Source organism: Oncorhynchus kisutch, linkage group LG5 (assembly GCF_002021735.2).
Source record: "Oncorhynchus kisutch isolate 150728-3 linkage group LG5, Okis_V2, whole genome shotgun sequence".
Classification (NCBI taxonomy): Eukaryota; Metazoa; Chordata; class Actinopteri; order Salmoniformes; family Salmonidae; genus Oncorhynchus; species Oncorhynchus kisutch.
This window is the reverse complement of record NC_034178.2, coordinates 23,859,322-23,884,430: the sequence shown is the minus strand read 5'-3', so window position 1 is coordinate 23,884,430 and position 25,109 is coordinate 23,859,322. Positions and strand designations below refer to the sequence as shown.

At 39.0% G+C, this 25,109-nt stretch overlaps 1 protein-coding gene across 1 annotated transcript in view; it reads right to left on the bottom strand.

Moving 5' to 3' along the window:
* Window positions 1-1,899: 1,899 nt before the first annotated feature.
* The window catches only part of rims4 (regulating synaptic membrane exocytosis 4), a 48,470-nt gene continuing 25,260 nt past the window's right edge, over window positions 1,900-25,109 (bottom strand). The window contains exons 3-6 of the mRNA XM_031824697.1: window positions 8,076-8,188; window positions 7,655-7,756; window positions 7,221-7,360; window positions 1,900-5,818 (exon numbers count right to left, since the gene is read on the bottom strand). Coding sequence (XP_031680557.1) covers window positions 5,600-5,818; window positions 7,221-7,360; window positions 7,655-7,756; window positions 8,076-8,188 — 574 coding nt within the window. The 3' untranslated portion in view covers window positions 1,900-5,599. The remainder of the gene's footprint in view (window positions 5,819-7,220; window positions 7,361-7,654; window positions 7,757-8,075; window positions 8,189-25,109) is intronic.

Here is a 25,109-nt window from a genome sequence, read left to right as displayed (position 1 = left end):
GCAAACCTCTCTCTTGCTCCCATGACATGCATTGACATATTATCTGGGGCCATGTAAAAAAAAACAGCCCAAGTCAAGAGTAAGAATAAGGAAATCCTATTCTCAAAGTCTTTCTAGAACTTTGGTGCCCCCTTTTTCAAGAAACAGCTCACATCTTTATATTAACAGGGATAGTTGCTTAACATGAACATTTATTTCAAAATTGACAGAAAGTCAATGTGTAGATTTGTATACAGTGATACAGGTTATTTATTTGTTTGTTCTTGACTGTATATATTTCCCCCAAACAGCTGTATTTATAATGAAAATATTTTTGTGTTATTTGAAATATGTTTTTGGTGGGAAAATGTTGGTTTCCCTCTCTTTGATCATCTTTGACTTGTGGGTGACAGGTCTTTGGTTGTGAGCCAAAAGCCCCTTATCTAAGAATTGTGTGTGTGTGCGTGGGTGCATGTACGTACAGTACCAGTCGAAAGTTTGGACACACCTACTCATTCCAAGGGTTGATCTTTATTTTTACTATTTTCTACATTGTAGAATAATAGTGAAGACATCAAAACTATGAAATAACACAGTGATACACCATCCCATCTGGTTTGCGCTTAGTGGGACTGTCATTTATTTTTCAACAGGACAATGACCCAGCACACCTCCAGGCTGTGTAAGGGCTATTTGACCAAGAAGAAGAGTGATGGAGTGCTGTATCAGATGACCTGGCCTCCACAATCACCTGATCTCAACCCAATTTAGATGGTTTGGGATGAGTTGGACTGCAGAGTGAAGGAAAAGCAGCCAACAAGTGCTCAGTATGTGTGGGAACTCCTTCAAGGCTGTTTGAAAAGCATTCCAGGTGAAGCTGGTTGAGAGAATGCCAAGAGTGTGCAAAGCTGTCATAAAGAGAAGCTACTTTGAAGATCTAAAATATGAAATATATTTTGATTTGTTTAACACTTTTTTGGTTACTACATGATTTCATATGTGTTATATCATAGTTTTGATTCCTTCACCATTATTCGACAATGTAGAAAAAAGAACAAATAAAGAAAAACCCTTGAATGAGTAGGTGTGTCCAAACATTTGTCTGGTACTCTATATGAGGTGTGTATAGTCGGGTGTGTGGATGAGTGTGACCTTACTGTACTACACACTAATCAAATCACAGGAAGTTGAAGCGGATCTTAAAAGAGACTGAGAGCCAGGAAGGCTCCCAGACACAAGCAGAAGTCTGTTGTGTTTACATTCACACGAAAAAGGACTAGAGGCCAAATTATTCCGTGACCTTCGGAGGTCTATTCAAACAATTCAAACAAATCAATTAAAAAGTAAGTTCCCTATGTATGTTCATCCACTTCAAAGTAATTCCAGCATCCAAACTGCACTGTGCACTCGCAGCATTTGATTTACTGTATGTAACAGCTCAAAAAGTGTAATGACATTCAGCAATTGTCTTTGGGTTTACACACTTGTAGCCTGAAATAATTTATGTGTCTTGCTGACAAAAGGATATTTTTGTTGAAAGAAAAGTTGGGACACCTGAAGAGGGGCTGAAATACAAGACTGTCCTGGGAAGACATGTGCAGCCACATGGAATTCATTTGTTTAAACCATGACACAGTGCACTCTGCAAAGGACAACCAACAACCAGGCTGTGCTCTGTCTATGACCGCCATGGAGTGCCCTATACAGTCTACAAATGCTGTAGGTAACTTTATTCCTCAGGCCAAGAGTCTGAAAATGCAGAAAATATGACTTTAGGCTAGGTTGCATTGTTTACATAATCCGTTCATAAATAATTAACATTGATGTATCGGTATAGATTTTATTGCTTACCATAATCTGTTGATTTCATGTTGTCTGTCAAAGATGCACACAGGAATGTTCACAACATGTTGTTACAAATAGGAGTAAACTATTTTATTGACAGTTGGAATAGAATAATAATTCACCAAATTGTGCATTGCTCAACAATTAGTTTGAAAGAATTTCAAATATTCATGTTATAAATTAAGGTGAATAAACCAAGGATCCACATGCTTAACAGCATCAGAAAGGATGTGTTCCCCATTTCATCCCACACCTCTGCACAAGAAAATGATATGCTCCGGGTGTAGTTGAAACACCCCCATGTATTTTACGAACATAAAACAGTGCTTTCCTCTTTTAAATACCCAAACCCGCAAAGCAACAGAGCATGGGGCAAATGAAACTGTGACAAAATAAGCATTGGACAAAATTGGATTCAAAATAGGTTGAGACATCAAAGAGAAAAAAAACTGTTCACATTTTGACACTTTTTTACCCCTTGAATTACATTTTAGGATTGTTAAGTCATCTGGTATGATTCTTGTGTTTTTAAGGCCTCTACTTGCATCACAATTGATGGTAATGAATTTAGATGTGCATGACAGATACGAGTAAAACAAAAGGGATAAGGATTCTGATGATAGCACATTTTTTGTGTTTTTGACATTCTTCACCAATTAACCATATTGAAACATCTCATTACAACAAACTCAAAGTCACACACCACTGCATCAGACTCATGAATTAAACTGTTGGATAGGTGATATCATACCTCTATGGCTGAGATACAGTATATGAGACAACCACAAGTTAAATTTGAAATCGGGTTGCACTTGTAAGTAGTTACAACGTTAATATTTTGAGCATTCTTCAAACATTTCCTACAATACCAATGTTTTTCATTCAATCATAACATTTATTTTTTATTATATCACAGTTGGTGAATTTTACAATAAACCATGTTCCATTCCATTTGGAAATCCAAAATGGTACACCGAAGTACTAAAGTAGGTGAATGACAACCATGCAATGTCAATATTATTTTATTTTCTTAATTTTTCATATAGCTACTTTAAATTGATTTTGAAAGTAATGGTATAAGGAACAGAAGCCTGGAAGCTATTGTCTTTAATTGATAAAGGTTATTCCTCAAACTAAAACCTTCCATCAGTTTTTGATTGGAAAATGACTTCAGTTTTAAAATGGAGATTATTTAATGCCATGTGTATCTTTCAGTTGACATGGTACTAAATAATATCAGTTATTTTTGAAAACATAGATTTTTCCCCAAAGGTTTGTTTTACATATAAAAAGAAAATATTTTGGCACAAAGAAATAAAAAATACAAAAACATTCCATTTAAGATAAGTAGATTGATTTGATCTATACATTTTTTCATGTGTGAAATGTACAAAATACAGTACAATGCACTTTTTTTCAGTACAATGCAAATCGTACAGTACAATGCACTTTTTTACAAATCTTTTAAATCCATAACTAGTTTTTCCAATATTCTTTAATAATATGGCGTCTTTCTTTTCATGTCTCTTCTATATAATATGTTCAGGCTAGTAAAGGTTCAATCCAAATGTTTTCTTGTTTGATTGTAAACTTGGTACAATGTGGTAAATGAGTTTTCTGGTCAGACTATGAGTGAAACTGTTTCTCAACATATCACCAACTCTGTTTAATTTTGTCCTCTTGTCCTATTGGGCCACCCTAATGATGTAGCATTTGTCAGTTCAAACACATGCATACACTTATACACTCACTCACACAAATGCATGCATACATACATACATACATACATACATACATACATACATACATACATACATACATACATACATACATACATACATACATACATACATACATACATACATACATACATACATACATACATACATACATACATACATACAGTACATACATACTTTACACACTTATTGTCTACACTGGATTGCATATAAATTACTTACAGGTTGTATTAGCTTAATAATAGTTTTAGCCTTATACATCACACTTCGAGGGACATAACATGGAGGTTTGTTGTGGATTGTTGTGGATGGGTGCTGCTACTTATTGCTTTACAAAATGAAGATATTGGTTGGAAAAATACATGTTTCAAAACAGTAAGTCTTGGTATCATATTCCTGTACCAGTGCTACCTGCTCTAGTGAGCTCTTATCTTTATCACTTTGATGCTGTGCCTACAATTTAATGTTCATCTTAAGACTTGAATTTAGTCTTCAAGTTAATTCAGCATTTTCAAAATGTTGTCTCCATATTATTTTTTATTTTTTTACATTTAATAAAAATTTGACTTAATACATTATACACAACATGTAGGCTCATTCTAGCTAGACCCAGGTGTTCTGTGTAAGTACTTAATCGGACCAAATACACTTCTTAATAGTTAATACAGCTATTCTGTTTTCAACAGTAGCACATAAGTCAGAATTGCAATAATCTTCATAAATCTGAACTTAACTGCTACATGTTAAGGACAATACACAATGTTCCAGTGAATGGTTAAAAGCCTATCCCCTCTGACCAGAACATTGGCCATAATCTTCTGTTTATTTCCCGACCATTCTACATGTTGAACCACTTTTAACTGTTCGTTGGCACTGTGTGTGTTTTGTCGTTTAGCTCCTCAATCAATTTACAATTGAGTTTTAACCAACTTGTGTTGTTTCCAATACGGTATTCTGTCATGCAGATGCTACCACCTAATGCTACAACCTTACTATGCTACCAAGTTCTGCGTCTCTGCCCTTTGAACATGAATCAAATAAATCAGAAAACACACTTTGGCTCACTCAAGACTAACATTCATAGAAAAACATCTATAATAAAGCAGCCAAATAAAATGCATGTTATTTTCATTACCCTACAGCTCTACAATTTTCTGTAAATTCCTTTGATTTAATTATATATCTGTCATATTTCCTCTCAGACCTTTGTAGATGATGTAAAAATATATTTCAAGCTTTCCTCACTGCTTCACTTGTGGAGTTGTGTTAATCACTACCTGCTTTGACAGTGTCATAATGATCATTGTAATTTAAAAAAGGACAGCTCTAACTGAATCTTCAGTGCCCCTGTCACGAGCTGTAATCAGATGTTTCCTTTCCAAAATTACCCTTTTGAACAATGGCACAAGCCACAAAGTCAAGACACTTACTGGTAAATTGGCACAGTTGAAACTGTTAAAATATTAGACAAGCTTCAAAGACAATCTTAAATCTATTCAAACAACACTTAAGCTCAATTTAAATTTGAATTCTCAGCTCTTTATTTAATTGTAGAGAGAATCTGCTTTCCTTGGTGGTAGATGTCTAGAACTTGTGTTGGCTTATTTGCTTCTGTACCAGCTACATTATAACCATGATATTGCACATTCCCCTCTGTGTTGCAACCTTCAGCTTCAGACCCAATGGCTACCACCAGAACACAGGAATGAAACATCCCCAGAGGAGGGTTGCAAACCTCTCTCTTGCTCCCATGACATGCATTGACATATTATCTGGGGCCATGTAAAAAAAACAGCCCAAGTCAAGAGTAAGAATAAGGAAATCCTATTCTCAAAGTCTTTCTAGAACTTTGGTGCCCCCTTTTTCTGCTGTTTAAAAGAAATTATTTCTGAAAAACAGTGCAAGGCCAGTGTCACTAACCATCTCAGAGCAGTACACTACGGTCAATATATGTCCCTCTGAAGGGGTAGTGCATTTCTTTTGGGGGGCACACAAAGGGAAGGGTGTGTTCAAAAAAGAGCCTGTTAGCAAAGTTCTTAAGAGCGCTCAAAGGATGGGCCCACGGTGCTCTCCAAGGACAGTTGGGAAGAGTGCCGGATCAATGGTGCCATCGTGGGGTCCACCATGGACGAGGTGGGGAAAAGCTTGTACCAGCCAATCACCATGCTCGTCAAATCCAGCTCCTCCAATAAGATGCGGGCGACACCCATGAAGCATTTACGATCCATGCGTCCGTAGTTTCCCCAAACAATCACCTGTTGGAGAAATAAAATGGGAATGTCAGTGAGACAAACAGAGATGCTATTTCCTGCAGGACCAAATAATCAATGACCAAAATTGATTTCCTCTGTGACTCAGTAGACAAATCACTTCTACTAATGTCTCTCAATCTTTGGACGGAAGATTGTTTCCCTGCCTCGGCCTCCACTACAAATATGGTTCCTCCTCAACCTCAGGTTTCCAGAGGACATTTTGCAGAGGGGCTGGGTTCTATTTAAGCCTATAATATTTGTTATGACAGAAAGGAGTAAATGTTCTCCTCTGAAAATGTTATTTCAGATGAATGTTCAACATCCCCTTTCATTTCTAATACCAGAAAACCAGGCAGTTTATCCCTGTGTTCCCATGCCAAGTCTCTTAGAGGCAGAAATGTTTCTGAACAGAATGATAAGGAGGGAGGTGCAAAGATCTAATTATGCAGTGATAGGACACCAAATCATTGCTGGGATTATTCACAAGCTGTCAAGTAAACAGTGACTGTTTCGAAAGGCTATTAACCTCTCTGTTCTGTTCTAACTGCTAGGGCATGACTTTAGTTAGCCATATCCATGCAGAGCCCTTTAGCGGCTTCAATAGAGAAACTAAACTTGGGATATACAGAGCCTGGCTCAAATGGATATGGCTATCAAAATATGAAAATAGGGCAGTCACTATACTTTATTCTTTCTTTGGCACAGTCACTAATGTATGTCGATGGAGTAAACTCAGCATGCCTTCAGTCCTTCCATTGTGCTTGTTCTCATAGCCGAGTGGGCAAGCCTGATCCCATACTAATAGAAACGGATTTTGTATGTCTGTACTGCCACAGGTGTGTGTGTGAGGAGTAAACAGGAAGAAGGTGTGAAAGGGAGCAGGGAGGAAAGAATGAGTGGAGAAAAATCTCCCGTTGTATATCAGGCTTCCTGGAGCAATCGTCCAAATCATCACTTTTCGTCGTCTGATTGCACCTTCGAGGCAAGGAATTTGTTCCACTGGTAATGGTAGATGGTAAGCTGACGCTACACTTATAGATATACTTTACATGATGTTGTCTTTACATCTTTATAGGCTAGTCTACAAAATTAGACAACAACACTAGTTAACATTAGCCCGGTGTCCTGCATTTGAGGTTATCGTCAACAGGAGTAAATATTCAGAGATACAGTATCTTTGATTGCCGCAGTCACTGCCATTGTAATTATCGTAGAGACCACCAGGGCCATGTTCATTGGGCACCAAGCGGAAGAAAACAGATGGAAAAGGGGAGGGACTACCTGGACCTGGATACTCATGATCAAAACATTTTTAAACATTTTCCATTGCGTGCCCTTATGAACATGAAACTGATGAACTTTACGTATATGGAGTGAATAGTGACTGAAAACTGTTTTACCTTACCTGAACGACTTTCGCCTGTGGACTCTCCGAGAACACCAGCACTTGGTTATACAGAGGGTCCAGGGATTTCCTAACCGACTTTGTCTTCTTTTTTGCAACACAGATCCCCTTTTCAAGTAGGTACACTTTAATGTAAGCCGCTGGCAACAAGAGAAGACAGGTATTATTGCATTGTGTGTCTCTGGGGAACGCGTAATACCTCAAAGCAATCAGATCACACAGATACGCTTTTCATCCCCCATTTCAGATTACAAGATTAAAGATTAGACTTTGACATCTTGAAATCTACCATGAGGAACAAGGTTTGCAGTGTCTCAAAAATGGTTTTGTTTCTTCCTCCACTGTAGCAATATATGGTTTATTTTGAGTTCTGATTGGATATCATCTCCCAGAGAACTAAAGGGATTAGATGATGGTTGCATCTCCTTGCTCACCTGGAGGTCCTTTGGATCCAGGTTTCTGTGTGAGTCCTCTAGCCTGCACAATCTCCACCTCCAAACCACCATTTCTCTCCAGCAGGCCTATTTCAACATCACCTGGATAATTATAAACATATCTATGACTATAGTCACTCACTCACACTCACAAACTTTACTACTATTGAATGTTGGCTGTATGGTTCATACACATTACCTAATTTTAATACATTTCCTAACTCATGAAACCACACAAATCTTTTTACTTTAAGACAAACAATATATATTTTGCTCATGTGGTGAAGTGTGGCCCCTTCTGTCCATTACTGCACAATATATCTGTCCAGTTAAATAAAGGTTAAACAAATCAAATCAAAGCTAATTTAAGGGACTTCTTTTGGCTCCAGAGCTATCTCAAGCACAGCGTTGTAACTCTCACCCAATGATGTTGTGGCTAATGTCTGTCGCCCAACAAACTGTGCAGGGCCCATCCCATCTAGGAAGTCACTGAATTGGGCGTCAGAGGCAAGGCACATCCCACTGTAATTTAGACTGGCAAAAAGGAGAAAGAAAAATAAATGGGAGAAACTGTTAGCTTTGCTTCTCTAAAGAGCAATCCTAGTAAGGCTTTATTTAATTAAGCTTTGTTTTACAGCTCCCTGCCAGGTAGCTATGTAGGAATTACATTTTGGTTTCTTTGAGATTCAGTGACACAACTTTTGTTGAATTCTTAGTTAATAATACCTTGTAAATAAAAGATAAGTATGAGTAAGCACCAGTGTTACCCTTTATTTTATGAGTATTTCTGAAAAATCATCGAATGTTTTGGAATCAAAACATTACTGCACGTAAGGCGCCAATCTAAAGTGAGATATTTGGATATAAATATGCACATTATCGAACAAAACATACATGTATTGTGTAACATGATGTCCTATGAGTGTAACATGATGTCCTATCCTTGTCTGGAAAAAAGGCAGTTTTTTTTTACTTGTCTATGACCCAACATAATCATATGTTCTGCTTTAGCTGTAAAGCATTTTTGAAATCAGACATGATGGGTAGATTAAAAAGGATGTTTATCTTTCATTTGCTGTATTGGACTTGTTAATGTGTGAAAGTTACATATTTCTAAAATATATTTTTGAATTTCGTGCGCTGCCTTTTCAGCGGAATGTTGCTGCTAGCGGAACCCCTGCACTAGAAAAGTTCAAACTTGTTTTTCAACCACTCCACAAATGTATTTTTGGCAAGTCGGTTAGGACATCTACTTTGTGCATGACACAAGTAATTTTTCCAACAATTGTTTACAGACAGATTATTTCACTTATAATTCACTGTATCACAATTCCAGTGGGTCAGAAGTTGACTGATACACTAAGTTGACTGTGCCTTTAAACAGCTTGGAAAATTCCAGAAAATGATGTCATGGCTTTAGAAGCTTCTGATAGGCTAACTGACATCATTTGAGTCAATTGGAGGTGTACCTGTGGATGTATTTCAAGGCCTACCTTCAAACTCAGTGCCTCTTTGCTTGACATCATGTGAAAATCAAAAGAAATCAGCCAAGCCCTCAGAAAAAAATTGTAGACCTCCACAAGTCTGGTTCATCCTTGGGAGCAATTTCCAAAGGCCTGAATTTACCATGCTCATCTGTACAAACAATAGTACGCAAGTATAAACACCATGGGACCACGCAGCCTTCGAGACCTATATCGACACAACCTGAAAGGCCGCTCAGCAAGGAAGAAGCCACTGCTCCAAAACTGCCATAAAAAAGCTAGACTACAGTTTGCACTTGCACATGGAGACAAAGATCATACTTTTTGGAGAAATGTCCTCTTGTCTGACGAAACAAAAATAGAACTGTTTGGCCATAAAGACCATCGTTATGTTTGGAGGAAAAAGGAGGAGGCTTGCAAGCCGAAGAACACCATCCCAACCGTGAAGCACGGGGGTGGCAGCATCATGTTCTGGGGGTGATTTGCTGCAGGAGGGACTTGTGCACTTCACAAAATAGATGGCGTCATGAGGTAGAGAAATGATGTGGATATATTGATGCAACATCTCAAGACATCAGTCAGGAAGTTGAAGCTTGGTCGCAAATGGGTCTTCCAAAAGTACAATGACCCCAAGCATACTTCCAAAGTTGTGTCAAAATGGCTTAAGGACAACAAAGTCAAGGTATTGGAGTGGCCATCACAAAGCCCTGATCTCAATCCCATAGAAAACGTGTGGGCAGAACTGAAAAAGCATGTGCGAGCAAGGAATGGGCCAAAATTGACCCAACTTATTGTGGAAAGGTTGTGGAAGGCTACCCGAAACGTTTGACCCATGTTAAACAATTTAAAGGCAATGCTACCAAATACTAATTTAGTGTATGTAAACTTCTGACCCACTGGGAATGTGATGAAAGAAATTAAAGCTGAAATAATTTATTCTCTCTACTCTTATTCTGACATTTCACAGTCTTAAAATAAAGTGGTGATCCTAACTGACCTAAGACAGGGAATTTTTACTAAGATTAAATGTCAGGAATTGTGAAAACCTCAGTTTAAATGTATTTGGCTAAGGTGCATGTAATCTTCCGACTTCAGCTGTAAAATGTCTGCTAAATGGCATATGATAATTAGTTTTGAATTACTATTTTACTTCTTCACCCCCCTCACTCAATCACAGTGATTGGAGAGGCACCTGAGCTCTTATACTCAGCTCATCCCGATTTCCTTTGTATTTTATTCCGTCAGAGACAAAATGCTGCCAAAAATCACACATCAAGTAATTCCCTTAATTCTGCCTCCAGGCTGGTGGTTTAGCTGCTCCTCAGTGCTGGCCTGCCGCCAGAGGACCACTCTGTGCTGCTTCCTGCCATAGACAGGCCGCCCAAACTCCAGCCTCATTGTCAGACACCATTAAGCCAATGCTGCCGCTATTATATAAGAGCACTGAGTTCCACTGCACCAATACAGTGGCAGTTCTCTATCGAATGTTTAATTGACATGAACCCACAGCCTTGAATATTGGAATATTGGCTGATGTTGTGTTGAAGGGAGGTGTATGAGGACGGCATTTGTTATCGCTTTACTAGGGGTGGCCATTGCTATGTTTAGATGTTGTCATTGAATAACTCAGTCCATTACAGGACATGGCAACTAACATGCTGTAATAAAGTGTAATGCAGTGTGTGTTGTTGTGGCTCCCAGGTCAGTGTTACAGACTGCTGACATTGTGACTGCAGATACAATTATTCTTCTAGGTTCACAGGTGCATTTGATTTTACTGTGTTATTTACATTTCACTATATGTACACCATTGCAGCTTTGAAATGTATTAATGTTTTTGTTGAAGTACCAGAAATGTGATGAATTGTTACCACTTAATGAGTTGGACGCAAAGGATATAATGTTGCCCCCAGATAAGGCCCAAATCCCTGTCATTCACATGAAGAAAATAAGGAAATACAGGGGGAGGAGATCAGGGTGCCTTGTGAGAATCGTCGATGAGTGGGTAACCGCCTCTACCATCCGTTCTATTATCCAATATGAAATCACTGGATAATGAACTGGATTAGCTCCATTCGAGACGATCCTACTGTCATGATGTGACAATCATTCATCTGATGACTGTTATTAATTTTATCAACTAACTATGTTTAATTGATGCTCTATTCAATTAACATAAACACACATGATATAGGTTATCGATCACTAACGTGATACAATGAAAACAGGTCCCTAGTGGACAAACAAAAGCATGACCATTTGCTTACACAAAGAGAAACAAGGGGTAGGTAAGGAGAGGGAGAGACAAAGTGAGTCAACTTATTGTACATACACCACCGTTCAAAAGTTTGGGGTCACTTAGAAACATCCTTGTTTTTGAAAGAAAAGCAATTTTTTGGTCCATTAAAATAACATCAAATTGATCATAAATACAGTGTAGACATTGTTAATGATGTAAATGACTATTGTTTATTTTTATTTATTTTTTATTTCACCTTTATTTAACCAGGTAGGCTAGTTGAGAACAAGTTCTCATTTGCAACTGCGACCTGGCCAAGATAAAGCATAGCAGTGTGAGCATACAACAAAGAGTTACACATGGAGTAAACAATTAACAAGTCAATAACACAGTAGAAAACAAAGGGGGGGTCTATATACAATGTGTGCAAAAGGCATGAGGAGGTAGGCAAATAATTACAATTTTGCAGATTAACACTGGAGTGATAAAAGATCAGATGGTCATGTACAGGTAGAGATATTGGTGTGCAGAAGAGCAGAAAAGTAAATAAATAAAAACAGTATGGGGATGAGGTAGGTGAAAAGGGTGGGCTATTTACCAATAGACTATGTACAGCTGCAGCAATCGGTTAGCTGCTCAGATAGTTGATGTTTGAAGTTGGTGAGGGAGATAAAAGTCTCCAACTTCAGCGATTTTTGCAATTCGTTCCAGTCACAGGCAGCAGAGTACTGGAACGAAAGGCGGCCAAATGAGGTGTTGGCTTTAGGGATGATCAGTGAGATACACCTGCTGGAGCGCGTGCTACGGATGGGTGTTGCCATCGTGACCAGTGAGCTGAGATAAGGCGGAGCTTTACCTAGCATAGACTTGTAGATGACCTGGAGCCAGTGGGTCTGGCGACGAATATGTAGCGAGGGCCAGCCGACTAGAGCATACAAGTCGCAGTGGTGGGTGGTATAAGGTGCTTTAGTGACAAAACGGATGGCACTGTGATAGACTGCATCCAGTTTGCTGAGTAGAGTGTTGGAAGCCATTTTGTAGATGACATCGCCGAAGTCGAGGATCGGTAGGATAGTCAGTTTTACTAGGGTAAGCTTGGCGGCTTGAGTGAAGGAGGCTTTGTTGCGGAATAGAAAGCCGACTCTTGATTTGATTTCCGATTGGAGATGTTTGATATGAGTCTGGATTGTATCTGGATTGTATCTGGATTGTATCTGGAAACGGCAGAAACGGCAGATTTGTAATGGAATATCTACATAGGCGTACAGAGGCCCACTATCACCAACCATCAATCCTGTGTTCCAATGGCACGTTGTGTTAGCTAATCCAAGTTCAGCATTTTAAAAGGCTAATTGATCATCACAGAAAACCCTTTTGCAATTATGTTAGCACAGCTGAAAACTGTTGTTCTGGCCTTCTTAAGACTAGTTGAGCATCTGGAGCATGGGATTGATATAGGCTCAGAATGGCCAGAAACAAAGAACTTTCTTCTGAAACTCATCAGTCTATTCTTGTTCTGAGAAATTAAGGCTATTCCACGTGAGAAATTGCCAAGAAACTGAAGATCTGGTACAACGCTGTGTACTACTCCATTCACAGAACAGTGCAAACTGGCTCTAACAAGAAATGAAAGAGGGTTGGGAGGCCCCAGTGCACAACTGAGCAAGAGGACAAGTACATTAGAGTGTCTAGTTTGAGAAACAGATACCTCACAAATCCTCAACTGGCACCTTAATTAAATAGTACCTGCAAAACACCAGTCTCAACGTCAACAGTGAAGAGGTGACTCCGGGATGCTGCCCTTCTAGGCAGCATTGCAAAGAAAAAGCTATTTCTCAGACAGGCCAATAAAAATAATAGATTGAGATGGGCAAAAGAATACAGACACTGGACAGAGGAACTCTGCCTATAAGGTCAGGATACTGGAGTCGCCTCTTCACTGTTGACGTTGACACTGGTGTTTTGAGATATTGCTTGCCTGAGGTAGAGTACCTCATGATAAGCTGTAGACCACACTATCTACCAAGAGAGTTTTCATCAGTGGTGTAAAGTTTTTTTGGGTATGTGCACATTAATTTACTATTTATATTTTTGGCAACTTTTACTTTACCTTCACTACATTCCTAAAGACAATAATGTGTGTTTTACTCCATACATTTTCCCTGACACCCAAAAGTATTCGTTACATTTTGACAACAAAATGGTCCAATTCACATACTTATAAAGAGAACATCCCTGGTCGTCCCTACTGCCTCTGATCTGGCAGACGCACTATACACAAATGCTTCATTTGTAAATTATGTCTGAGTGTTGGAGTGTGCCCCTGGCTAACCATCAATAAAAAAAAAGCAAGAAAAGTGTGCCGTCTGGTTTGCTTAATATAAGGAACTTAAGTACATTTTAGTAATTCCATTTACTTTTGATAATTAAGTATATTTAAAATCATATACTTTTAGACTTTTACTCAAGTAATATTTTACTGGGTGACTTTCTCTTTTACTTAGGTCATTTTCCATTAAGGTATCTTTACTTTTACTAAAGTATGACAATTGAATAATTTTTCCACCACTGGTTTTCATCTCTATTTTTTGTAGCCATCTATTTACCACCCCAAACTTGGACTAAGACCGCACTCAGCGAGTTGTATAAGGCCATAAGCAAACAAGAACATGCTCATCCAGAAGCGGCGCTCCTAGTGTAGAGTGTTTAACACAAAATCTGGGGAGGGGTCAGCTGAGTTTAAGACTGCATCATCTGCATTTAAATGGATAAGAGAGCTTCCTACTGCCTGAGCTATGTAAATTGAGAAGAGCGTTGGGCCTAGGATCGAGCCATGAGGTACACCATTGGTGACAGGCAGTGGCTAAGACAGCAGATATTCTGACATTATACACTGCACTCTTTGAGAGAGGTAGTTAGCAAACCAGGCCAAAGACCCCTCAGAGACACCAATACTCCTTGTTCGGCACACAATAATGGAATGGTCTACCGTATCAAAATCTTTGGCCAAGTCATTAAAAATAGCAGCACAACATTGCTTAGAATAAAGGGCAATGGTGACATCATTGAGGACATTTAAGGTTGCAGTGACACATCCATAACCTGAGCAGAAGCCAGATTGCATACCAGAGAGAATACTATAGACATCAAGGAAGCAAGTCAGTTGATTATTGAAAAGTTTTTCCAACACTTTTGATAAACAGGGCAAAATAGAAATAGGCCTATAACATTTAGGATCAGCTTGATCCCCCCCCCCCCCCCCCCCCACCCCTTTAAATTAAGGACGAACAGTGACTGCCTTCCTAGCAATGGGAACCCCCCAGAGAGAAGAGCCAGGTTAAGAAAGTCAGAGATAGGCTTGGCAATTATAGGGGCAGCAACATTAAAGAGGAAAGGGTCTAAACCATCTGACCCAGATGTTTTTTGTGGGGTCAAGTTTAAGGAGCTCCTTTAGCACCTCGGACTCAGTGACCGTCCGCAGGGAGAAACTTTGTTAGCTGAGCAGGGGAAAAAGAGGGAGGAGCATCAGGGCTAGTCACATTAGAATGGTGAGAGATGAGGAAATGTTGGACAGGCAAGGGGGCATGGCTGAGTAAAATAGGAATCCTGACATAATGAAGTGGTGATTAAAAAGCTCAGCCATGTGCTTCTTGTCAGTAACAACAACATCATCAACTATGGGCAGCTACGAGGAGGAGGGTTTATTCTCCAGGTCTTCAACTGTTTTTCAGAACTTTTTGGGGTTAGACCCACAGAGAGAGAACTGCTCCTTAAAGTCACTAACTTTTGCTTTCCAGATAGCCCGACTGGACTTATTTAAAATTTTCCTGAACGAGAGCCAGTCAGACTGAGTATGCATGTGCCGAGCATTTCGCCAAATGCAATTATTGAGGTGGAGTAACTCTGCAAGAACACGGTCGAACCAGGGGCTGAAGCTGTTATTAATTCAAATTTTCTTCATGGGGGTGTGTTTGTTAACAATATCAATGAAAATATCAAGAAAGAAGGTCGAAGCGACAAACTATCATGGCCCAAACACATCAAGAAAGTGGTGAAGAGGACACGACAAAACCATCACAAATTTTTACAGATGCACAATTGAAAGCATCTGGTACAGAAAATGCACCGCCCACAACTGCAAGGCTCTCCAGAAGGTAGTGTGGTCTGCCCAACGCATTATCGGAGGCAAGCTAGGACACCGACAGCACCCGATGTGACAGTTAGGCCAAAAAGATCATCAAGGACATCAGCCACCCGAGCCACTGCCTGTTCACCCGCTATCATCCAGAAGGCGAGGTCAGTACAGGTGCATCAAAGCTGGGACCGAGAAACTGAAAAACAGCTTCTATCTCAAGGTCAACAGACTGTTAAACTTCCATCACTAGCACATTAAAACTTGTTGAGGATAGGGGGCAGTATTTTCACTTTGGATGAATTGCGTCCCCATAGTGAACTGCATCAAACTCTGTCCTAGATTGCTAATATATGCATATTATTATTACTATTGGATAGAAAACACTCTGAAGTTTCTAAAACTGTTTGAATTATGTCTGTGAGTATAACAGAACTCATAGGGCAGGCAATCTTCCAAACAAGAAGTGAAATTCTGAAAGTTGGGGCAACTTTGACGTCATCGCCCCCTCCTTTCCCAACAAGATATGGATCTGGAAGCACTTCCTACGCCTTCCACTAGATGTCCTCATTCAGTAGAAAGTGGAATGGAGCATTTGCTGTGAACTTTGACCGAATGGGAGGGGAAATAGTCAGTGTCCCGACAGAATGCCATTTTCCTGTGGCGCATTTATCTGTGGGAGATACCGCTGTTCGATTTGGCTCCAGATGAAAACGTATGATCCGGTTGGAACGTTATTGGATATATATGATAACAAGATCCTGAAGATTGATTCTCTACTTAGTTTGACCAGTTTATTCGACCTGGAATATATCTTTTGGAAGTTTTCGTGCGAGTTATCTTGGACCAGCAGTCAGTTTTTGGGCACGTGAGCTGAAAGTGATAGCAAATGCAGCTACTTGGACACTAGTATTGGACATTATGGAACAAAACAATGATTTATTGTGGAACTAGGACTCCTTGCACTACATTCTGATGAAAGATCATCAAAGATAAGGGAATATTTATGTTGTAATTTCGTATTTCTGTTGACTCCAACATGGCGGAGAAATACTGTCTGAGCGCCGTCTCAGATTATTGCAATGTTAGGCTTTTTCCGTAACGTTTAAAAAAAATCTGACACAGCGGTTGCATTAAGAACCAGTGTATCTTTAATTATATGTAGAACATGTATCTTTAGTCAAAGTTTATGATGAGTATTTCTGTTATCTGCCGTTCTATAATTCCTCCGGATATTTTGTAGGAATTTCTGAACATGGCATCAATGTAAACCGAGATTTGTGGATATAAAAATGCATATTATCGAACAAAACATAAATGTACTGTGTAACATGTCATATGACTGTCATCTGATGAAGATTTTCAAAAGGTTAGTGACTCATTTTATCTCTAATCCTGTTTTTGTGATTTTATCTTTGGCTGGAAAAAATGGCTGCTTTTTTCCTTTGATTTGGTGGTGGTCTAACATAAATATATGTTGTGTTTTTGCTGTAAAACATTTAAAAAATCTGACATGATGGGTAGATGAACAAGATGTTTATCATTCATTTGAGGTATTGGAATTGTTAATGTGTGAAAGTTAAATACTTCTAAAGAATATTTTTGAATTCCCTGCGCCACCTTTTCAGCTGAACGGGGGGGGGGGGGGGGGCTGCTGCCTATGGGCATATACTAGGATTTACTGGCCACTTTATGGTATCTTAGTCACTTAATGTTTACATATCTGGCAATACTCATCTCATGTGCATATACTGTTTTCTATACTATTCTACTGTATCTTAGTCCATTCTGCTATGACATCGCTCATCCATATGTATATAGTCTTAATTCATTCCTACATAGATTTGTGTGTATTGGGTATATGTTGTGTAATTTGTTAGATATTACTTGTTAGATATTACTGCACTGTCGGAGCTAGAAACACAAGCATTTCGCAGGAGGTTGGTGGCACCTTAATTGGGGAGAACAGACTTGTGGTAATTGCTGGAGCAGAATCAGTGTAGTGGTATCAAATACATCAAACATGGTGTTTGATGGTATTCTATTTCCTCTATTCCAGCCATTATTATGAGCCGTCCTCCACTCGGTAGCCGGCTATATAGCGGCTATACGACTGAGCTGATTAATGATTAATTTCTACTCATTAGCGGGCAATCCAGGACTCACTTTCTATAATTAGTTAACGCTGTTGTTACTTATTGTTAGATGATAGGGACATTTTGACGGAACATGTGTGCAATTAATTCAGTACAAACAATTAAAGCCACAATCTGTAATTTCAACTGCCTGACCCTGCCACAATGTTTAGGAATTAGAGGGATGGGTGTGTGGAAATGTAACCACTCTCAAATGGATTGCTATGGGTCACTGAGTATAAATCATAACCTGATAGTTCAAAGATGTACTATGCCTTCAGAAAGTATTTTGTTGTGTTACAAATTGGGATTAAAATGGATGTTGAATTTTTTTAACAATCTATACAAAATACTCTGTAATGTCAAAGTGGAAGAAAATAAACTATTAATGAAAAATAAAACACTAATATATCTTCATTAGATAAGTTTTCAACCCCCTGAGTCATTACATATTAGAATCACCTTTGGCAGCAATTAGAGATGTGAGTCTTTTTGGGTAAGTGTCTAAGAGCTTTGCACACCTGGATTGTACAATATTTTCCCGATATTGTTTTTTAAACTCTTTAAGCTCTGTCAAGTTGGTTGTTGATCATTGCCCAGAAAGCCATTTTCATGTCTTGCCATAGATGTTCAAGCCGCTTTAAGTCAAACCTGTAACTAGGCCACTCAGGAACATTCAATGTCGTCTTGGTAAGCAACTCCAGTCTATATTTGGCCTTGAGTATTAGGTTTAAGTCCTGCTGAAGGTGAATTTGTCTCCCGGTGTTTGTTGGAAAGCAGACTGAAACAGGTTGTCCTCCAGGATTTTGCCTGTGCTTAACTCTATTCTGTTTATTTTTATGGTAAAAAAAAAACTAGACCTTGCCGATGATGAGCATATCCATAGCAGGATGCAACCACCACTATGCTTGAAAATGTGAAAATACTCATTGATGTGTTGGATTTGACCCAAACATAATGCTTTGTACTCAGTACAATAAGTCAATTTCTTTACCACATTTTTTGCAGGATTACTTTCGTGCCTTGTTGCAAACATATGCATGTTTTGGAATATTTTTTATTTGTACTTCTTTCACTCTGTCTTTGTGGAGTAACTACAATGTTCATGATCCATCCTCAGTTTTCTCCTATCACAGCCATTAAACTCTGTAACTGTTTTAAAATCACCATTCGGTCTCATGGTGAAATCCCTGAGCAGTTTCCTTCCTCTCTGGCAACTGAGTTAGGAACAACGCTTGTATCTTTGTAGTGACTGGATGTAATGAAACACCCTTCCAAAGCGTAATTAATAACTTCACCATGCTCAAAGGGATATTCAGTGTCTGTTATATCTACCAATAGATGTCCTTCTTTGCGAAGCACTGGAAAACCTCCTTGGTCTGTGTGAATTCTTTCAAAAATCTAAATTTCACTTTGACATTGTGGGTTATTGTGTCTACAATTTCTAATAGTGAAGGCATCAAACTATCAGTGGCACAACATCTCCATTTAATGCATATTCAATTCAGGCTGTAACAACAAAATGTGGAGAAGGCACTTCTGAATATTCAAATGAAAACAAAAACAAAAACACTAGAATAAGCAAACCCCCCCACCCCCCACCCCTGTACCAACCTTGCTCATTGAGCTGAACATAGGTGCTGAAGACGCATAATGAATTTCCTCCCTGTGTTAAAGTTATGACCTCGATTCCTCGTTTTTTTCCCCCTTCTCTCTGGTTCTTCGCTGATCTATTTTTAAAGCACTTCAGGGACAGTCCAAACCAGCTGCCACACATTTGGACAGGCAGTCTTGGGAGATTTCTCACCCTATCTCATCTATCTTCTGCCATCACTCTCGACTCAGGTTCACTGTTTCTTTATCAAATAGCGCTTGAAGAAACATGGACATTCTGGGTAATGAGTGGGATAACAAAATACAGACTGACCCAATAACTCTTTTGCTCTCTGTTGCTATTATGCATTACATTCTGTTCCACTGAAATTAAAGTTTTACTCTTGATAAATGAAAATGATTACCCCTATGTCTCTAATGTACCGTATATTCTAGTTGGCAATGTATGAACACAAAATATATTATAATTTGACTAACAGGTCTATTTTCATGCATTAATAATGATCCTGTGCCCATTACCTTATTAAAATACACATGCTCAATCATCATGCTTCATTACTTTGCCAGCTGAAATATGCAGAGGTACACTATATGACCAAAATTATGTGGACACCTGCTCGTCAAACATCTCATTGCCAAATCATGGGCATTAAAATGGAGTTGATCCCCCTTTACTGCTATAACTGCTACATTTACTGCTACATTGAAAGTCAATATATATATTTTAAAAAATATATTAAAAAAATGAGTTCTTAACAGGGCGTAACAGGCCACAAAAAAAAAGCAATTCAGTAGGATTGCAGAGCTAGGATCAGACCCCAGCCCGTCACTCAAACATTTCATAAAGCCCTGGTCTTGACACCATGATCACCACAGCCAGTCAAACATTACAACACGTCACATTAAGATAAGCTTACATCACATCACTCTTCTGGGAAGGCTTTCTACTAGATGTTGGAACGTTGCTGCGGGGACTTGCTTCCATTCAGCCGCAAGAGCATTAGTGAGGTTAGGCACTGATGTTGGACAATTAGGCCTGGCTCGCAGTCTGCGTTCCAATTCATTCCAAAGGTGTTCGATGGAGTTGAGGTCAGGGCTCTGTGCACATCAGTCAAGTTCTTCCACACCGGTCTCGACAAACCATTTCTGTATGGACCTTGCTTTGTGCACAGGGGCATTGTCATGCTGAAACAGGAAAGGGCCTTCCCCAAACTGTTGCCACAAAGTTGGAAGCATAGAATCGTCTAGAATGTCATTGATGCTGTAGCGTTAAGATTTCTCTTCACTGGAACTGAGGAGCCTGAACAAACAGCCTCAGACCAGTATTCTCCTCCACCAAACTTTACAGTTGTCACTATTCATTTGTTCTGTGAGCTTGTGTGGCCTACCACTTCGCAGCTGAGATGTTGTTTCTCCTAGACATTTCCACTTCACAATAACAGCACTTACAGTTGCCCGGGGCAGCTTTAGCAGGGCAGAAATGTAACGAACTGACTTGTAGGAAAGGTGGTATCCTATGACGGTGCCACGTTTAAAGTCAATGAGCTCTTCAGTAAGGCCATTCTACTGCCAATGTTTGTCTATAGAGATTGACTGGCTGTCTGCTCGATTTTATACACCTGTCATCAACAGGTGTGCCTGAAATTAACGAATCCACTCATTTGAAGGGGTGTCCACATACTCAATCACATTTTAGACTTCCATGTTTGTTGTGACAAAAACTAAGTCAAAATATTTCAGTGACACTGAAACAAATACTATGGTCAAATCCTGCGATTTGTATCGTCATTATGCACTATTATATACAGTGGATTCAATACAGTGGCAGCTGCATTCATATAAATTATATTGCCATAGTCTAAAATCGGAATGAATATCCACTGAATTATTTGTTTTCTGCTATTTACCGTAAGGTACAACCTATTCCTGTAAAATAAGCCAATTTTTATACTTAACTTTTTAACAACTCATTAACATGTATCGGGATATCCAGATATTTATACTTCGTTTAACCTGCATTAAGCACTAACTTTAGTTCAACAAAGGCCCTCTGCAGGGCAATAAAGACAGACTGAAAGAGACTGGTCAGCCGTGGGGGCAATAGCATACACAAAAGTGTAATCTGCATACAGGTGAAGGTTGAACGTTTTTACAAATGAACCAATATTGTTAATATAAATCGTGAAAAGAACTGACCAAGACTTTAACCTTGTGGGACACCCTCTGTTATGTCCACAAAACACGATTTAACACCATCAGTAAATACACTGTGTTCTGTCCTATGAATACTTTTCAAAACCTGCAACATGCAGCCTGGTTCAGACCAATTATTGTAAGTCTCTGAATAAGTAATGAGTGACCCACAGTGTTGAAAGCCTTAGACAGGTCAATAAAAAGGGCTCCACAATGTTTCTTCCTATCCAAACAATTAAAAAACGTAATTTAGCAGAAGCAGAGATGGTGGTGTACATTTAGAATACATCTTATGTTTAAAAGGATCTAAGTTGAGTATTTACCAAGGATTCTAAAATGTTTGCTAGGGAAAAGGGCCGGTAATTATTTTGGTCACAAGGGTCACCACCTTTGTGAAGGGGTATATGTGCTGCCTTCCAGACCGTGAGGATGATACCAGAAGTAATCGTAAGGGTACAAATATGTGTTAAAGATTCTGCAATCAGAGCAGAAGAAAGCTGCAGCAAGAAGGGATCACGGAAATCTGCCTCAGTGGATTGTTTTTACATCAATCTCCAGCAAGGCATATAGCACATGACAAGTACAAAGTTGTTGAAATGAAAACATAGATTCACCAGAAGTTGCCGGATCCTCCATCAATCCAACTGGGGGTTGGGAGACTGACTGACCAGGGCCAGCTAAACCAATATTTATTTCAAATTAAAATTGTACTGAGATAAAATCATGATTAAAAGCATCACTTATTTAATTTTTCCCAGTAATGATGCCAGAGTCTGACAGAATTTGCTTAGGCAGGGAAGGAGGGGAATTCCCAAACTTCGTTGCATTTACTGTTTTTAAATATTTGGACGGATCACTAACAGTCCGAAATAGAACTTAGAAAGTAGCTGGATTCAACTTTCTAAATTGAGCAAGTACATGTATTTCTCAATTGTCTGAAAAGCTGCCAATTGGCTAACAAGTCTCTTTTTTGTCTTTGCTCAGGTCTGATTTCTCATCATAATGAGATCTGAAAGTTCTATAGAGAATCATGTATTAGCTATATTTGTTACTCTAAGGTGTTTAAAGCGGGCGTTTGTCTCCCTGAGATATACAAAGAGATTAGAAAATACCTGCTATAAACAAGTAACCAGAAATTCAAACTTTTTGGGAATAGTGACACTTAGGGAACATGATGCTACAAGAGTCAATTTCCCATACAGTACCAGTCAAATGTTTGGACACACCTACTCATTCAAGGGTTGTTTTTACTATTTTCTACATTGTAGAATAATAGTGAAGGCATCAAACTATGAAATAACACATATGGAATCATGTAGTAACCAAAAAAGTGTTAAACAAATATATTTTAGATTCTTCAAAGTTTTGCATTGACAGTTTTGCACACTCTTGACATTCTCTCAACCAGATTCACCAGTAATGCTTTTCCAACAGTTTTGAAGGAGTTCCCTCTTATGCTGAGGACTTGTTGGCTGCTTTTCCTTCAATCTGCGGGTCAAACTCATCCCAAACCATCTCAATTGGGTTGAGGTCGAGTGATTGTGGAGGCCAGGTCATCTGATGCAGCACTCCATCACTCTCCTTCTTGGTCAAATATACCTTACACAGCCTGGAGGTGTGTTGGGTCATGGTCCTGTTGTAAAACAAATTAAAGTCCCACTAACGGAAAACCAGATGGAATGGCGTATCGCTACAGAATGCTGTGCCTTGAATTCTAAATAAATCACAGACCGGGTCACCAGCAAAGCACCCCCTCACCATCACACCTCCATGCTTCACGGTGGGAAACACACATGCGGAGATCATCCGTTTACCAACTCTGCATCTCACAAAGACACAGCGGATGGAACCAAAAATCTATAATCTGGACCAAAGGACAGATTTCCACCGGTCTAATGTCCATTGCTAGTGTTTTCTTGGACCAAGCAAATCTCTTCTTCTTATTGGTGTCCTTTAGTCGTGGTTTCTTTGCAGCAATTCAACCATGAAGGCCTGATTCTCACAGTTTCCTCTAAACAGTTGATGTTGAGATGTGTCTGTTACTTGAACTCTGTGAAGGATTTACTTGGGCTGCAATCTGAGGTGCAGTTAACTCTAATGATCTAATGAACTTATCCTCTGCAGCAGAGGTAACTCTGAGTCTTCCTTTCCTGTGGTGGTCCTCATGAGGGCCAGTTTCATCATTGCGCTTGATGGTTTTTGCGACAGCACTTGAAATGTTCCACATTGCCTGACCTTCATGTCTTAAAGTCATGATGGACTGTCGTTTCTCTTAGCTGTTCTTGCCATAATATGGACTTGGGTCTTTTACCAAATAGCGCTATTTTCTGTATACCACCCAGTGTGTTATATGTGAAAATGTGATTGTATTATAAATTGTATTTTGATGTTTAAGGACTCTTGTGAGATTAGTCCAAATGAGGACTTAAAGAGATCCTAATAAAATCCAATAAAATCAACCCCTACCTTTTCACAACAAAACGGATTGGCTCAAATGTAAAACACGAATTAACTTTTAACAAGGCACACCTGTTAATTGAAATCCATTCAATGTGACTACCTCATGAAGCTGATTGAGATAATACCAAGAGTGTGCACTTCTGGGACTATTCTATCGGTTTCATTATACATGCAACCTAAATTAAGCACAGCTCAAGTATTTAAACATTATTATTCTGCAATGTAGAAAATAGTAAAAATAAAGAAAAACCCTTGCATGTGTTTGTTTGTCCAAACCTTTGACTTGTACTGTATATAGCCACCCCTACACCTTTTTTCAGTCTATCACACCTGAAAATTTTGTCATCTGTTATTTCAATGTCCTTATCCATAATCAAGCAATTAACCAGGTCTCTGTGAGAACCAGAGTGTCAGGGTTAAGTCATGCATGCAGACATCTATATGGTCCATCTTTGACATCAAGCTTCACACGTTTCTGTAGAACCATCCAAGCCCTCTACGTGCTTTGAAAACAGCAGGGGTATCCTTATACTGTAGGTATTTTTAAATAATAGCATTGGGTAAGCTGACCACAGCAGGCCTCTCGTTTTGGCTAACAGCAACATAGTTCAACTTTATGGGTACAAGATTACTACTGACAATACCCCAGGGAGCATGGAAATCTATAGCAGTACGATGATAATGCTGTGAAATAGTTGGAATTGGAAGAATTACCTGAACCGGGGTTCGGCTGAGTAAATGTGTGATAAGAGCCTCTTCGATATTTTCTGAGGGAACTTTTGCACCTCCCAGAATTGGTCCAAATTGTCAATGAATTCCAAATCCATGGTGGAACAGTAGGATTTAACCCTTGTGTAGTCTTAACATTCTGTATACTCCCCTTGTCCTAAGGTTAAAAAATGACAGGCCTTCACTAAACCCCTAAAATAAAGCAGCTTAATTGAATTTTAAACCCCAAATATTTTGCATGAAGAAACAACCTATCATTCATCACAAACGTTGTGAATATCTGGGTTTTCTCTCTTCACAATTCAGAAAGACTGCATTTGATCAGTGGACACCACTTGTTTTTATTAAAACAGACCTGTCATAATGTTTTCTTTACTAAAGTAGAGGTTTATTATTATTATTGCTAAAGGTGCTGCATAGGTGTAAACATTAATTTTGTAGCAAGAGGTAGCACTTGTATAGCCTAAGA